Here is an 18,113-nt window from a genome sequence, read left to right on the forward strand (position 1 = left end):
TTGTACCCCCATGCTGCTAACACACCTGGTAAGTATTCCCAAAGCACAGCATCTGGAAAAAAACACCCAGAAATAGTATGAATAGAAACAAGAAATTTCTTTTCCCTACTAGTCCTATATGACAACAAAACTAACCAACAAGCAGTTTGTGAAGTAAGGTACGCTCATACCTCTACTGCTTCAGCATGTAAAACATACGTATCTCTAGCCTAAAACACCTGTATTTGAGTCACACAGGAAATGAAATAATCAGTGTCGTAACGTGGGACCGCTGCTGAAGTCTGCTAATGCTGTAAGCTGTTTGGCAGGTTAATTTTCCTTTTCCTGGTTGCAATGAGCAGCTCAAATCCAGTCGATGTAGATAGTCACTGATGGACTAGATTTTCATTCTTCCCAGGTACTGTAACAAGAGGTGCAAGGATTATTAAGGGGTTTAAGGCCAAAAGAAGAGTATGTGTTGGTAAAAGAAATGAAAAACAAAGGGAACAATCACACAGAAGAAAACGTCCTTGGCCGCATGGAACAGTCACCACCGTGAGCCACCGTGCGCAGCGTGGCCACAAGGTGGCCCTACAAGTTCTCCTGATCTTTCCAACATTCATCCACACAGGTCAGGGGACAGCTGCTCACACACTACATGGCTAGCATCACAGTGAACGCTTCTCATTAACACTTGAGAGGCAGCACAGGGTAAGTAAGACTAAACCTAGCGTGAGTGGAATGCAACTAGATTCTGTTCCTCACGTTCAGAACTAGCTCCAGTGTGATGTTTCACTTCTCCTGAGGGAGAAGATCAAATGTGCATGTGGTTTTATTTCCCGGTTTAGACTGTAATTCCAGTTAGATCACAGTAAAAGTAAAAGTCTCTTCCCGGATCCTAGCAACCCAGCTGGCTGTCTGACTTCCATTCAGCAAGAGTTTGATCCCAAGCAAGTCTTTTTGAAGGATCCCTTGGAGATGTGTTAGAAGATCTGAGGTTTTTTACAAGGTGGGACGTGCAGAAACTCCTTCTAGAGTTCAGTGGTGAGTAAACACTTCGTTCTTACTGTAGCATCCTCAGTAACTGGGCTAAAAGGGGGTGAAAAAAAAAAAAAGAGGCCCTGTAAATACACACTCCTCCAAAAAGATCTGCCATAAGGGATTAAAAAAGAAAAAGATTAGTATTGTTCCAAAGAGTGTTCATAGCTGCTCCCCTTGTAATTTAATGAGGCCAATGGACAAATCTTTCCAATGGACAACTGCAGAAGAGCAAACAATCAATTTCACACAGTGCAGCAGCAGCATCATTGTCATCCGCACCCACATTGTAAGAGGTTCACTGGAAGGCCTGATCATCACTCCATCGTTCTGCCTCACCAGCACAGCGGAACAGAGAACAGCAAGGGAAAAGGTTTCTACAGATTCTGTTCTCGCGACTTCCTTACAGCTTGGAAATAACTGGGGGACACCCCCCACCCCATCTCCCCTGACCCCCACCAATCCTCTGACAGGTATTGAAACACTGCAAAGAGAATTCTCAGAAAATTCACCTGTACCATAACTTCAGTTCAGTACTAAAACACATTAGTAGATTAGGAAAGAAACTGAAGGGAAATGATAATTTAAAAGACTTGATCAATTTTGTAGCACTTGCCATGACAACAGGTTTACCTCCAACTCCAACTAAATTTTTATGCTTTGTTCCTTTACTTCCTTGAATTAAAAAAAATATTCTTACCCTTCAAACAATATATAAAAATATATACACATCAGCTGCTCTATTTATTTGTTAAGATTTTAAATGCTATAAATTGAGAAGAAGTTTATATATAGTTTCTATAGTTTATAAGCACCACAAAAAAAGGCACTGTGTCTAAATGACGACTATAAGTATTTAAGTGGAAGTAATAAAAGCACATATGTCCTTTCCACCGCACAAAGTTCTGTAGTGAGTGCTGAGGAGACCTTACCTTGCAAGGACATCAGATGTCTGTTGGGATGGTGGCAATCCAGCTGATGACAACAGAGTGTCTGTGCTGCCTTTCATGGCCTTCATAGATAAGGCAACATCATCTCCCAAAGGCCCATTGGAAATTAGTCCAGTCTGAATTGGGGAGAATAAAACAGAAAACTGAAATAAAAACCTGCCAGGACAAGACAAGCTCATTTTCCAATAGGATTTATTTATAACAGTAAAAACTAAGATTCATCAGGTTCCAGGGTGGGCTTCACTAAATGCAAGTTCTTAAAGAAACCTTATGGCATTTGCCCACAGGTAACGTGGCAAAAATAAAGTTAAAATATTAACAGGATACGTATGTTGATTTACTTCAGTTGAATTAGTTTGCTTTATTTTTGGTCATTATTTTATGCGCTTTCAAATAATGATAGTTTACTATTTTACTTGAGCTCCTGTTTATTAATCACGAGAAAAGCTTTCTTTTTTTCTTTTTTTTGGTTGTTAACAAATGGTCAAATAACTCACTGGCACTATCCACCTTGGTGTTATCATGGGCTGGGAAGACACCTACAAAAAGCAAATAAATGCTCATTAGAAAAGGTTGGAAATGGCTGAGAACATTCTCAAAGCAATACCGCCTCCCAAACCAATCTGGAATATTTGTCCACTGCTAGTCTTTGAACCATGCTAGTGATCAGCTACAGCTGTGACTTCACACCGAAAGGTAACGGCACCCACCCAGCATACAGCTAATACCCGCTCACTCACAGAAACTCGCTGATAACAGTTTCAGCACAGCGCTCCCTTCCAAAAGGCAACTGAACCGGTTATTTTTTCTGCTTTGTGGACAAAGTTAACCAAAAGCACACTTCTGTCAACAGTTTAAAGGTCCCACTCCTTCCCCCTATTTTTGGTGCATGCAATTTAATTCCTTTTTTGCTGGCACAGATTACAAGAGACTTTTTTAATCTATACAAAAGAGTTGATTTGTATTAAAAGTTTATTTCTCAAGTATTTATTTTCATCTACTTATATACACACACAAACACATATACATCTGTGTGCATATGTACACATTTATATATAATTTCTGAAGTATTATATATACTCAGAAGCCTGAGAAGCAGGCTGGCACTTGCAGGTGCACTATAATAATCCTACTGGCTCTTGTGGCACAGATACAAGTTAACTCTTCGTGTTCCTTCACGTCCATTACAAAGCTGTAGGGTCTACAACCCTATGGGCAACCACCCTTCACACAGGGGGGCATATATGCAGTGATCCAGGTCAAACACCACCTTGCTCTACTGCGGCAGATCCAAGCCTGGTGGACAGATACTAAAACCAGAGGAGAATTCATGAGTAAAAACCACTGTATGTGTGAAGGAAGAAGTTTGGTTTTGAAATACATTTACCCGAGGTGTGGCTTCTGTAAAGTCAATTAGATTCTCTGTCAATGATGTTAAGGAAACGTCCTGGTCATCTGGAGTGCTCTATGGAATAAATCAGTTTTGAATTGAACTCCCAGTAGTAACCAGATAGGTCTGCCTGAATACTCTAGTGGCTTCCTGAGTTAGACCAGTGTCCTTAACGAGCATCATTGTTTATCAGGTCTCTTTTCTCAAATCTTTCCATATGATCTTTTTTAATAGCCTTTTCATTTCACCTATTCTCATCAATGTACCAGAAACAATGCCACTGCCATTGTGAGCAAGCTGTGAGACTGTCCCATCCTCCTATATGAGGATAGGGTACTGCGCCATTCAACAAGGTCAGCAGGGTTTGTGAGCTGAGTATTTGAACTCAGAAGATGAAATTGGTAATTATTCAGTGGGATCAACTACCTCATACTGGTTTAGAGGGACACCAGCTAAAGGGCATGGTGCTTTCATGATCCAGAATAACCCCTCAGTCTGCTGAAGTTAACAGCAGAGTCCGATGTCGGAGTCCTCTTTTTGCTTGGAAAGGGACAAAGGAAAGCTGACTTCTGAATTACTATGAGCATTTCATGGAGTCCAGTTAAAAATTGTCTTATCCATAAGGCAACCCAAATATAACAATTAAACATTTCAATTTAAACTTTTCCCCCTTGTTATTTTGATAAGAATTGCCTATGTCAGAATGCCAGCCCTGCAGCCTCTTTCCTGGAGCATCAAATCATTGGGATTTAGCGGGCTCCTCACCAGCATGAAGAAAACAATCAGTTTAGAAATATAAGTGTCAGGCAAAGAACCTGAAAGGACGCTCAGAAATGGCCTTTGGAGAGATCTGTACAGTGCCCCCGTGTGATCCAGAAAGCACTCTTTGGTATTCGCCAAGGACTGGTATTCACTGAGTTATGAGAGGCACGCAGCCAGGTCTGCTGTGCTTGCCTGGAGCCATCAGCAGCTCAGAACGTGACACAAAGAAACCTTGCAGGCTGGAAGGTGGCGATACCTTTGGAACAGCAGCCTCCTCAGCTGGAGCCAGATTAACTGGAATCATCAGGTCTTCGTGGTTAGAGGCAGCGCTGTCCTCATTTAATGCATTACTGAAAGGAGAAAACATTCTCATCAGCACACTGCCTGGGTAGCATGAAACCATGCTTCCCTGACAGCTCAACCCAAAAACTTGACGCCAGTCCCATGTGCGGCAGGCAAGACACCGATATTTGTGAGGATGTTGAAGTAAATGCCTTCCAACTACCTCCGCAGAGGACTGCTCTCTTTCATAGTTTCAGCTACAGCTATATATAGACCCAACAGTGTCAATGTCTCCTGTCTGAAAGGAGCCTCTTCAGCCCTTGTTTCCAATTTGCCTGAAGCTTCCCTACCATTCTCTTATCGTTCTCTTTAGAGCCAGGGGCAGCAGGATGCCAGGAATTTTGTTTCAGAAGATGAGACAGATGTGCTTACTGCTTGCTGGGATACTCACCCTGAGGCCTGGCCTACGCTGATTAACTGCAGCAACAGTAATTAAAGATGCGTTGTAAACCTGCTTAGTTAGATGTAGCCTAAATGCTCAGCAACTGTTGCTCATCTTTTCAGACCTGTTCATGACAATTTCCACACGGTTCCCTTACCCTAGAAACACATTTCTCCTGAATGACTTACGGAACAAAGGTGTCTGAGGCAGGGATTGCTTTCAGCAGCTCTCTTGGGTCTTGAAATACCGGACTGGTTGCTCGAGGACTACTCTGTGTTTTGCCTGATGGGAGTATGTTCCTGGCACAAAACAAAACAAAAAACAAACCCCCAAACCGGTACAACCTTCCATGGAAAGCTCTTCATGAATCACTTGTTACAGGATACTTTTGAGATTGCTAGATGTACATTTTATTCAGTATCTCCATGTGTTCTCTGAGGTCTGACACATGAAGTCTGACCATTTCTTCAAAAATGGTCAAGAAATGACACGTTGTAACCCTTTAACTTTTTCAGTGCCTTAAATCTCACTGGAAACAGCAATCGTTTGAGATTCAGTAATTCTCAGGAGATCAACTATCAGTGTCAGGTTTTTGCACATGATTTTTTTTCTCCACGAGAAAACAGCTGTGGGTAAACAGACCCATCCCCTCTCCCCACACTTGTTCACGGGTCAGAAATCACTACAGTGATCGAAACTCTTGTCAGAACAATGTTTATCCAAGTAAAGTATGGGGGAACAAAGAGTATCTGGATTACCTTGTATGTAATAAAACTTAGCAAGTATAGTGTTTGCTGGCTTTCATAAACACTTCACAGCCACCAAGTTAAGCTACACTATGCAAGGTAAAATGCAACGATCACTGAGACACTGAAAGACCCCCCTGAACCGCAGGTTCTCAGTGCTGTACTTGGCTAATTACATCACGCGCTTCTTCCAAATCTGTTCAGTACCTGGCAGCAGCATCCTGAATAGTGGAATTCTTGACAACTGTCAGGCTGTCTTCTCTCATGACCTGAGAGGAAAAAATGAACAAAGATATAAATTTCTGATACCTGTTCCCATCTTGTGTCAGTTCTGAGATTCACAGAAGCACTGAGGACCTGCATCCCAGCACAAAAGTGTGCTGTTCATCCTGCTCAGGGACTTACAACATCAATTCTACGTGAAAACCTCAGTGCAGAAATAAAAATAATTCAACAGTGTAGCCAAATAAAATACCATTATTTGCCACAGAATTTACTAGGACATGCTAGAAGCATAGTCTTAGTCACAGAATCACAGAATAATTTCTCAATTATTAGGCCACCTTTGGAGGTTATCTGGCTCAATAACCACTCAAACCAGGGGCTTGTTCAGGGCCTTGTCTAGCTCCATGTTGAGCATCGTTAAGGATGGAGACTTCTCCTTGGGCAACCGTGCCAGTACCGGACCACTATTATTGTGCAAAAAGGCTCTCTTACTCTATCATGGACTTTGGCTCTTGGAGCACCCTTACTTGCACAGCATCTTCTCCAACACCATGCAACTCAAGACAAATAAAACATTTGAGAAACTCAACTGATGAGGACTGTGACTATTTACCTTGTGCCCTGCTTCTGCCTGGGCCTTCAGGATATTGCTTTTGATATCTGCTGGAAGCCACGTTGCTGCTGTGACTGGGCTCTCAATTGCATTAAGACATTTATCTGTCAGCTTTACTACTTCATCCTAGACAGGAAAAAAAATTTATCAGAAGCAGTTCCCACATGGAAAAGTCTGGGCCGATGTTTACTGACATCTCTAAATAACAACAAGACTGAGTGAAAGTCAGCAGATTTACACTGAAATGAAAAAGCAATTTTTCCCCTTTATTTTGGAACTCACTTGTAAAGTCACAGCAAAACATAAAGTAAAAAAAGCACAATGCTTAGAAGCAGAGATGTGAAGTGCTGTGCTGAAAACACAGCGTGTAAGAACCGAAGTGGACCCTAAATTTGCAGCCCAGTTTGCTGGCAGACCAATGTAGCAGCCATCACAATACACCGTATCAGTATAGCCTAACTATGAGTTAGTCTATATGCACTATGCCCTCTCAAATTCAAGTTGGGGAGAATTTTACCTTACAATCCACTTATAAATTAGAACAGCTACCTCTCCCATCACTGACTGTATCAGAACAAACTGGCAGCCATATACGTAACAAAGACAATTAAAAATGAGATACCTTTCACGACAGTATATTTCATTATGTGAATTGGATTTCTTAATTATAAAATGTTAATTAAGCATTTGATCTACTAATTGCTATTTGATTAATGACAGGAGTTAATTAACGGTGTGGATACTAAACGTTGTGACCTTTCTTCTCGGGGTATGACTCAGCAGGGGGAGACAGAGTCCTGCTTCCCTGCCATATGCCAGGCCCTCTGCCCGCGGGAAGCGCTGCATTCCTGCAACACCCCCTGCCCCCCCAGAGCGGGCACAATCCGGCTGCACCCCTACTTGCACCAACTGCAGCGTGTCCAGAAGGAATGAAGCCCATGGCACAGAGAAAGCGAGCAAGTGACAGAAGTTAAAAAGAGGTGAATGAATACCTGTCGTGTCCCCCCCCCCAGCCATCCATCCACTTTTAGCTTTTTTCTTTGACTGGAAATGCTTGTGAGAACTTCTAGGTATTCGGGCTTTAGAGAAGGAAAAAACATTTCCTTTTCTTGTCTCCCTCTAAATCACCTTCCAGGGTATCCAAATAGGAACTTAGGAGACTACCTAAAGGAGAACCTGTTTTAAAATTTTGACCTCAGTCAGCAATGAACTTTGCAAAATACTCAGGGGTCACAGTTAACAGAAAAAGGTATCAGGCCCAACAACCATGTTGCTAATGACTGTTGCTAGCAGACATTAAGAGATGCACATTCATACTATTCATGAAAACTAGCAAAACAATTAATTATTAAACATTTAAGTGTCTTCATTTTCCTGAAGCTGCTGGAATTGCCAGAAGTCTAGAATAATTAAAACTGATTTATTATTATTATTATTATTATTTGTACAGTTGCAGTACCCAACTATGATAATCCTTAAATCCTTACACTGGACCTCACTGAACCAGATGCTGTACATAAGAGTCCCTGCACAGAATTTCTAATGCATTATTCCAGTACCAGTGATCTAGTAAATCTGATTATTTTAACTGAGCACATCAGTACACTGGTGCTTTAAGCACCATTTTGTGGTTTAACTTCCTCTCAGGTTCCTCCACTGAAAGGGTAGTTTAACAGCAATTAGATTCCCAAATTTTGAAGTGTAGTACTATTAAGAAATATTTTAATGTACTTAAATATAAGTTCTATATCACCAAGGAAACAGTTCCATTAATATTAAAGATTTTTCCCAATCTTTTCTATTTTGTGCTTGCAAAAAATGCATTGGTGTTTTATTGTTTTGTTTTTTAATGGAAAGAACACATAGCTAGAGGGGTAAGCATCTGGCACCTGATAATGCCTCAAGAGATCTAATTTACAAGACATTTCAGTTGTTCACATAAAACAGTAAAGCTGCTGAGGTTTGTCAATATTCTAGCTCATTAGGATTTTTATTAGTTCCATGTACTAGACAAATATATTTGTACTCGATTCTTCAATCAAAATACGGAGCTAGGCAGTGATGTAAAAAGGAAAGGAAATACTTCAAGGCAACAGCAGGAGATGTGGTCCCAATCCTTTATGCTTTTGAGCAGTGTTCCTGGTGCCACTGAAAATCACTTTGTGCAGGGAGACGGAGTCTAATGTAGGCTTATTTTGGAGCAATTTCCACATGTTTACAGATCACAAGAAGTTCAGTAAAAGAAAACCCTCACATCCTTGCATTTCTGACTCTGGCGCACACTTCAAATATGGGCAAACAGGCTGATCTTTTTATTGTTCATTTCCCTTCAGAAGCTGATGAAAGCAGAGCATCGGTGTATTTAAGAGTTATTTGCTCTCTTTTGTCAGATCTGGTCACTGCACTAGTGAAAGCTGGGAAAGGACAAAGTCGCATTCTTACATCTCAACAGATTTTGGCAGGGAGCAGCAGTGAAGAATGGAACCATTCATTCCCCCCTCCCCAGTTCTCATTCTAGAAAACTTCTCTTTTTCTCTAAAACAACACAGATAGCTAGGTAAATATTTCCATATCAAAGAAATCAATCAAGATTGATTGATTGCAAGTATAGAATTATGTAAAGATGACTGTCAGGCCATCTCTGCCCCCTGATGGAAAACAGTTAAAGATTTTTGATTAACAAAGCTGAAGCGAGCAGTTCATTGGCATTTGACAGTGTCACTTACGAAGTTCAGGATACAGCTCTGCCTTCATAAGCTGAAAGCTAGTGCCTTCCCCCAGTGCATTTTACCAAACTTTATATGTGCTGTAACTGTTTCTACATAGGTAGGTATCTCATGCATTGGTAAAACTGAAGGGAGATGAGACATGCTGAAATTTGTAATCGCACAATTTCAGGGAGAACACTCACACTGTGTTCATCTGAAACAACAGCAAGCTCCGGGATCTAAGCTCATTGCAAGGTTTTAGTGGCTATATTGTAGTTCCATTCAGCCCAGTTAGAAGAAGATGCCATGAATGGAACAGAAGTGGAGGAAGCGAGCCAATAGGTACATTTTGTAACAAACACCGTAAGTGGAAATTCGTTATTTTTACTAAAGCAGCCTTCAAAAGCAGGAAACAAAGTGTTTTTAATAGTTATTCTTAGGTCAATCTTTTCAGAACTCATTTCTAAACCTTTAACCTTCATCTCTAATCACAACTGGGTGTACTTGTTTGGTGCTACTGTAACCCGTATGCCTTTGCAATCTGAAGCATACAGAATTTAAAATGTAAAGACAGTCTCTAATCTTTGCCTGCCTTTTTAAACAAACACTCTCAAGTGACCTCTTGGTAAGCTACATGACAGGCTGAAAAGCTTTTTTCAATCTTTTCTACTCAAGGAAAACCACTGATGACCTTACCCTTGCATTTTCATAATACAATTCACACTTCCTTCTTGAAAGCTGAAGTATCTTTTACCCAAAGAAAGAATCTTATTGGCGTACTCGTATCAAGATCCATGCGCAGTTATGCGAATGTTCTTGCTCTCTAATGAGGTCACTATGATCCCAGCAGCTGTAACTTCTAATATCCACAGTTACTTGGAACCTCACCTGACAGCAGCTGGGTGACTGTACCGTATTGGGAGCTGTTTGTTAGATTAGCTCATTACAAGAATCTTAACTTGCTTACTATATATCAGCCGTGATTTAAAAACCAAGACACTTTCCTCCGTTCTCTCCATTTAACCAATTAAAACCTTAACCTCTCTCTCTGAATCAAAATGGAGCTCAACAGGTGAAAATACTCTGAAATAAACTGTGTTGGTTTGCTTTAGTTTACGCAGAGACAGTGTTTTGGCATAACACGACCTATAGGCTACTGACTAATCTTCTTAGAGACTTGGTAATCTTTGTAAAGCACTCACCAAGCAGAGAGGGGCACAAAGCATCCCTGACAACAGTCCTTAAAGGGGACGCGAGCCAAACAGCCTGCGGCACCAAGCACACCAGAGCCACAGCCTTCTCACACACAGCAGGGGCACAAATGCTCCGGAACGGGCTTAGCCCAGACACGTACTGCTGAACGCCTCTCTCTGCACCTGGTCCATTTTACTATTGAGGGAGCAAGAAAAATCAGAGCTGTTTCACTGAAGTTAGATAAATCCTCGGGCCTCTCTGCAAGGGAGGGTAGTACAGATAACACTGACAGGCGTTGTATTCTCTTTGCTTGTTCAAAATGAAATAAAGCACCTACAGCTTTAACATCAGAGAAATGAGAGTAAGGGAAACGTCAATTCCAAATTTTTTAAAGCTCATCTAAAAAACAAGAATATCCTGTATGGGTGCAGTGGTCTGATAACTGGTGAATCTGTGAAGGTTCACTGCTGTAGTAAGGGAGGATCCTGTCCTCTCCATTGCTTATAGCAACACTACTGATTTTCACTATGGCTCTAGGCATAGCTTTTACCCCTTCCATGAACCTTTCTAAATCAGTATTTAACAACTTCATAAACTAAACATAATCAAACCAAAAAAAACTTAACAAAAAGTTAAAAAAAGAAAAAGAAGAGAAAAGGCAAAAAAATTTTTGTTTGCCTTTCTGTAGGCCACACTGGTTCACCAAAACATGCAATGATTCCTGGAGGTGACAGAGGAGAGAGTGAAGCTGGGGAAGGAAGAGTGAAGAGGAGTGAGGATGAAGAGAGCCCCTGCCCTTGTTCAGCTTCGGCTCAGCTGCCCACGGAAATGCAGTCTGACTTGCTCAAAAGGATTGATGAGAGCACTAAATCAAACCACATCACTCCTCTACGTAAACACATAGAACACTAACACCTACTTCAGAAAGCAGCTAATAAGTGGTTCCTTAACAGGAGGGACAGATCAGCAGCAAACTCGACTCAAAACAAAACATCAGAACAGTGTTCTGGGAAGGTTACCAAAGGCAACTGAAAAACACCAAGAAAGCAGCTCAGTCCCTCAAAAAAAGACTGTGAACTATACAGCATTGTACAGTTAGTAACCTACAGATAAAGACAACTGAAGAACATTTCAAGCCTTTATCCCATTTATTTTTGAAGAACGCAGCCCAGTGAAATTTTCTAAGGAGCACATGCACCTCTGCCCCCCATCTTTATCTCACTGCCCTGTCACACACAGGTTTACATGTAACAAAACATTTGTATTTCCTTTAATATCCCCCCACAGTATTTCCTCATATTCTTAAAAAAGCCTGCAAAGAGCCTAAGGTAAATGGAAGACTTTTCAGAATGATCTGAACAAAACTCAGTGACTCTGCCAAGAGGAATGAAGCCCAACTACCTGTATGTTTATGTTTACGTTAGGACGCTCAGTTGGCACGGGGCTGCTGTGCTCTGTCTCCAGCTGTTTCAGTTTTAGGAATGTGTCTTCAAATGCTGAAAAAGACAGAAAATATATAAGCTTCTTAATGTCACTGTGGAGTTACTTGACTTGTAACTTGCATTCTTCCTGAGCACTAATTACATGGTTTTAAAGTTGTGGAAAAAAGCACAAGGATGGGGTAGTAAAAAATACCATTTGCTCAACCTTCCATACAAGTTTCAAGCCTAGAGACTGCATGTACCTAATCACCACACACTGCACTCCTGCAAGTTCCTTTCCCTCGCCGTCCTCACAGTGAGCGAGCAAGCAGCAAGAGTTAATTGCTCAGATGGTTGCACTTCACTGTATTTGTGGCTAAAGTCCGATCCTGCAAACTATAGCTTTTCCCTTGTACCTCTGTCCTTGGCAATAAGCTGCTTCCAGCTGAAATGGGGAGAGCTGACCAACTTTGTTGTCCTAGTGGTGGGTAAAATTGTCCTTATGCATAAAAGCTAAAGGAGCTTTCTACAACACTTCTCGATTTTTGTACAGAAACAACATTGTAACAACCTAGTCTGTTAACTTTGACCCCACACATCACATAATAGGGAAAAATCTGTAAGTTTGCTTACGATCCGAGTCTGCTTTTTCAGCTGCAGTTTCCTTTGTGCCAGGATGAGGGCAACTAACAGCCTCTTCTGAATCTCCTGTTGCCAAGCCAACAACTGGATGACCTATGGCATCATCAACACAGGTTTCTGGCAACTCCGTGCTGTCTAGCAAATCAACAAGAGGTACGCTGCAAAGGCACAAAGATGGGCAGAGATACACAGAATCGTGTTACCACTCTTCCTGTAACAAGAAAAAGCTTTAACATATGCAATCTCTTTTTTCAAGCTGTCTTCTGGTAATCAGACATATTCTGTAAAAATTTTTCAGGTAACTAATAGACGTTGGCCTTTAGCGAGTTGGGAAAAAAAAATAATAAAAAAAAATTGGAGGTGGGGGTGGTACATTCATGTTTGTAGAAGTGACTTCATACCAGAACAGGTCCACATTGCCTGCTGCTTCATCACATAACAGTGGAAAAAGTGAAGAGAGGAGGAGAGAAGTTTTTATCCATTAAACACACTTTTTTGAACAAGTATCTGAAGTTTTTCTAACAAAGTCAAGGTACGCTTCAGGATTTTTATATGAGAAAAACAAAAGTTAGGGGGAGGGAAGTTGATACTTTTCACAAAAAGTGATTTGCATGGCACTTCACCCAACACTTGTAAGCAGAACAGGGGGCAGAAGGATGCACAGCATAGGTCTGCACTGACACTACGGTATGGTTATGCATATATCTATAACTAGTTTCAGCTTTATTAACTTGGGCAGAGACATGAATAAAACCTTAGCAGTCACAATTAGTTTTAAGTGAATCACAGCATCTACCCTGTACCCTGTTAGGATCACTTGTTTCACCTCCTTTGCTTTCTAATAGAAATGTCCCCTTTTTATTTTGTCCTACCATTGGTATTTACAATGCACATAGAAAAACAATTACAAAAACAAAAGTTATATTATGACGCTTATGTTGTGCCGGCAGTTAGGAATCTCATCCATCTCTTCAAAGTTCAGGACAGCTAAAGCTATCCTAACAGCAAACAGTAACAAATATGGAAACAACAACTGCTGCAGGAAACGAAGGTTAATCGACAACCTGTGCACATAACTGCAGTTTAATCGTCACCCCTTTCAGTCAACAATCACACATACGGTTTGGTCGCAATATTGGTTTAAGAAGAAAAATCTACCACTTTTGAAAGTCCTGTCCCAAATATGAGACCAACGATACCAGGCAAGTACCCACCACAACAGAACTTCTCATTATGTACAGAGACAATTCCTCCTGCCCAGTCAGACCAGCTTCTCCCTTATCGCTACCTGGTTAATGCCCCATGCCTCCCACCAGCCCCTGGAACCTGGAAGCAGTCCCATGTTGTCACTAGAGGCTCCAGGAAAATAACTCCTCCCTCCATCTCAAGCACCCAAAACAATCCTTCCAATGTTAAATATATACCTCTGAAAGAGATTACAGGATATCACCGTTTTAGTGCTAATAATGTACGAATCATCTTAAGATAACTGCTGTGAGGCAAACTGAGGTCACTTGCATGATTCTCTTAAAGCAGTGGAATAAGAAGCTACTAGCAAAGCAAGTAATAGGAAACACTTCAATCTACTGCACAGTTGCTCTGCACCACTACTGGGAAATGGCAAGCAGAAGATAGTCTCACAAAGGGGGACTGAGGGATACAGAGAATTTTAATTATTAGAAGTAACCAGCAGGAATAGATGCTCTCCCAATTAGGGCAACAAAGAAAGTGAGACTGAATCCCAATACCTTACTATCAGAGGATGTCTATGCAAGAGAGTGAAAATGTTTTATGATCTTTACATGAAGCCAACAATTTTCTGCCATTTTCTGACAGTCTCTGGTAAATAGCTTCCCAAAGGTTTAACGTGACAACCAGTATCGAAGTTCAGATTTTGCCTGCAGCGCAGAGGTGTTGATGCCATGACATGTTGAAGGAGCTATGTATAAGCTCCTATGAACTCCACGTAAGAAGTGACGTAAAGCACCAGTAACAATTCTCTATGCTGTAATCTCCTAATGCTTTTCTTAGCATTGCAGCACAGTGGAGAAAATGAGTGAAAAATTCTATTTATCTTCGCTGGAAAATTGCTAGGATAACTACACTAGCTTTTGCCCCCCCTATGACAACTGCAGTAACATTTACTAGACAGACAAGAAAGCTGATATAAAAACCTGCCTGCTCAAGATAAAGGCAGTCTTAAAATCTGGTGGCATATTCAAATGGCACACTCATTGCCTAGCATTGCTCCAAAAGCAGCATACTACTTACATTAAGGTGATGAAAGTTTGTAGGAAACCTTATTGCCATTTGTGCACGGGATGGTGGGAGGTAGCAAGGACAACGGGGGTGAGTCCCAGCAGCTTCACCCCTGCATCACAGCAGGGCCTGAGGGAAACTGAATTAATTTTAGGCAGACTCAAGAGAAGCCTCCTAAGCCAAGATGCAAGTAGGAACTGACCCCACATTTTGCTTTCAGACCCACTGAAACACCTACTCAACCACCCTCAGATAGGCAGTCACAAGAGGAAATCATACTGGGAGACCATCAGCCACTGGAATTTGCAGGCACAAGAGATGTGTTCCCTGAAGAGCACTAAATTTTCAAGGCCCCCCAGATTCTTCACCCTCTTCAGGGCACCATCAGGAAGTCTACCATGCAGTCTTCGTCAACGGCCAGACTATGGAACTAAGCACAAGATACTATTTTCATCACTGCACAGTATTTCTTTTACAAAACACTGATGAACATTCACGCCAATCCTAAGGGAAATAACAAACGGCTTCCCAGGAAAAGCAAGACTTCAGTGACAGTCAGTGTGCAGTACCCAAGAATGAAACGCGCATTAGCTTTACACGTTCCTGTATTTACCCACACACAAAGGGATAGTTGAACTTTGTGTAGTAGTAAGTGCCAGGCTTTATGTCTTCAGAATCAACTTCTATCAACATGTTTTAAGAAATATTCTAAGCAAAAAGCTGATAAGTGATACCAGGAGTTCAAGTCATACAAATAATTATGAATATAGGAATAACCAACAGGTTTTAGCACATGGAAAGGTTTGTCAGCTCACTACTAAATCACACGCAGAAGCTGTCACATGCTCAGGGAATTCCCACAGTTAAGGGAGTTAGCTACTGCATTATTTCTTCTTTTTGCCTGACAAATATATTCACATTAGTATATACCATACAGTACACAATGCATATTGTGACTGAGAAAGCTGTCAGTTACAAAGGGTATGATTTTTTTTTTATTTCCTAGCTGAAAAGCAAAACAATACCTCATTCTAGTTTGTGAAATACAATCTGTAAAATATAGTAACTATCCAAGTCCACTGCAAAAGAGATAATTCTTTTGCAACTAATCTAATTTGAAGCAGCATGGAGCACCACGCAAGCTAATTTATTTTTCCAAACTGGTAGCGACACAGAATAGTTTCTCACATTGACTCTGCTAAGTAGTATAATAGTATGTAATTCTTTGTTAATTTCCTTCACTTTGGAGCATTCGATGTTATACCTGAAGTCAAGAGTAGTAAATTTAAGCCTGTAATCTTTTTTCAGATTTTTTTTCACCCCTAAAAACCACAAAACATTCAGAAAAAAACACTTCCTTTTCCTTCTGAGGAAAGGAAAAGAAAAATTCCTGGGGATGTATGATGCTCCAAATGGAAACTGTCCACACACAGTTTATAATCAAGCAGACTGAGTCCCACATTCCAAGACTTCTGCTGTCTCCCATTTGTTTGAAGAGAATTCCAAATACTGACATAGCGTACTATATACAAGCCAACAACTACAAGAAAGGAAAGAAAACACCCTTAGGAAAAGGTGCTGGCTGTAGAAACTTTGTGGATATTAAGAAAAGATCTGTTACCACCATACTGTTTAGAAAGACATGCATGTGCTTCCTCAATGCTATTCCAGCACGTAATCTGTCCCTGTAAAGATGCAGTTAGGTGGTGTTGGTACCAGGTGGTACAATTTCTCTGTCTGCTATTGAGAGCTGTCACTTGTCCTAGTGGAAATCAGGGTAATAAATGTCCCTAAGACAATGAAGTCACAGTAAAATAAGTCCAGCACAGAGCAAAATCAACCCTCAGGATGTATGCAAGATTCACAGCCACGTGGCAAAAGCATGCAATATATACCATACTACAACAAATCAGTTCTAAAGGTAGATGGATTTCAGGCAACCAGGGTCGCTTCCTCTATCCTCAGTCGGAACTAGTTCTGCTGTCATGCTTAACATCTACCATGAAAACTTTGAGAGCTTTAATAACCAAACTCGCAGTTCATTCCCAGGCAGTCTGTGACAGTCAGCACCCTGCAGGCAGCTGGGACACCCAGCCCTCTGCTCAGCGCTGGTGAGACCCCCTGGAGTGCTATGCCCAGTTCTGGGCTCCCCAGGACAAGAGAGACATGGACCTATGGGAGAGAGTGTGGCAAAGGCCCACAAAGATGCCAAAAGGTCTGAGGGTCTGAAGCACCTGACATAGGAGGAGAGGCTGAGAGAGTTGGGACTGCTCAGCCTGGAGAAGAAAAAGCTCAGAGGGATCTGATCAATGTGTATAAAAACCTGGTGGGGGGAGTAAAGACAACAGCCAGACTCTTCTCAAGGGAGCCCAGAGACAGGACAAGAGGCCACAGGCACAAACTGAAATTCTGTTTTCAGAAATGAAAGAAGATTCCACTTAAACACAAGAAAGAAAACCTTTTCTTGCTGTGAGGTTGGTGAAACACCAGAACAGGTTGCTCGGAGAGGGCGGGAAATCTCCATCCTTGGAGACACTCAAAACCTGGCTGGCATGGACCTGAGCAACCTGCTTTTAGCATGGGGGTGAACCCCACGATCTCCAGAGGTGTCCTTCCAACCTCAACTATCCTTCAGTTCTACAGTAGCTCCACAAAACTTCTCTGATACCAGAGGAGTCAGCCACTACATGCAATGGCCTGACCACTACATAAGCACATCTGAACTTACAACTCCGCAACAAAGCGGTGACTCGTCGTTGCAACAATGTTCTTGCATTTTAAATACAAAACTATCCCAAATTCTATCACTCAAATTAGTGGTGGCTTCTCCTTCATCTACACAGAAATTATACAGTATTTTAAAGTCAGAACACCTGTTTTCATTTGCATATTCTTATGCAACTTTAGAAATAATAAACAAATAGGTTTGCTTCGCTCCAGAAGCTTACAACATCCACCTTGCAAAATCTAAAGCTAAAAATAGCACAACAGACTGCTCTAATCACCTCTGTAGATCCTACAGATCTTATATGTAGCTTGCATATCCTCTTTTTTTAAAGCAGAGTTGTAGATGGAGACCCACATTTCCTTAGCAATTTCTTTCCCTTTGTCAGATACAAGGGTGAGGAGACCAAAGTATCTCAGGCAGTATTATGTCATACCTGAGACATACTTTCTTGGTTCTTTGGGGCGGGATATCTAAAAACAATGGTTTTGTATTTCTGGGCTATGTGGCTATTTGAAACTTATTCAAGCAATTTGAAAATCATTCAAACACTTTATCTTAAAAGCCAAACATAAATGAATTCTAAAAGCGCTCTACCCACAGACTTTTTCTTTTTTAAATAGGAAAAGAATATTTCAATGTAAAAGCAGCTAACTTCAGAAACCATGTGAAAACACAGGGCATTCAAGGGTAAAGGTAGTTCATGTTGTTAAAGGCCCCCAAGAACACCAATGAGC

The 18,113-nt window shown here is 41.2% G+C and overlaps 1 protein-coding gene across 8 annotated transcripts in view; it reads right to left on the bottom strand.

Annotated features, from left to right (window-relative positions):
• Positions 1-76: 76 nt before the first annotated feature.
• Positions 77-18,113, bottom strand: part of EPB41L5 (erythrocyte membrane protein band 4.1 like 5) — a 56,913-nt gene continuing 38,876 nt past the window's right edge. For 6 of the 8 annotated variants that reach the window (XM_037396805.1, XM_037396806.1, XM_037396807.1 and 3 more), the window contains exons 17-26: positions 12,384-12,550; positions 11,731-11,825; positions 6,428-6,553; positions 5,797-5,858; positions 5,032-5,142; positions 4,376-4,469; positions 3,355-3,432; positions 2,465-2,506; positions 1,950-2,083; positions 77-1,068 (exon numbers count right to left, since the gene is read on the bottom strand). In XM_037396805.1, coding sequence (XP_037252702.1) covers positions 1,011-1,068; positions 1,950-2,083; positions 2,465-2,506; positions 3,355-3,432; positions 4,376-4,469; positions 5,032-5,142; positions 5,797-5,858; positions 6,428-6,553; positions 11,731-11,825; positions 12,384-12,550 — 967 coding nt within the window. In that variant the 3' untranslated portion in view covers positions 77-1,010. The remainder of the gene's footprint in view (positions 1,069-1,949; positions 2,084-2,464; positions 2,507-3,354; positions 3,433-4,375; positions 4,470-5,031; positions 5,143-5,796; positions 5,859-6,427; positions 6,554-11,730; positions 11,826-12,383; positions 12,551-18,113) is intronic. The other 2 variants (XM_037396812.1, XM_037396811.1) reach the window with 2 other exon arrangements.

This window comes from Falco rusticolus, chromosome 8, assembly GCF_015220075.1.
Source record: "Falco rusticolus isolate bFalRus1 chromosome 8, bFalRus1.pri, whole genome shotgun sequence".
Lineage (NCBI taxonomy): Eukaryota > Metazoa > Chordata > Aves > Falconiformes > Falconidae > Falco > Falco rusticolus.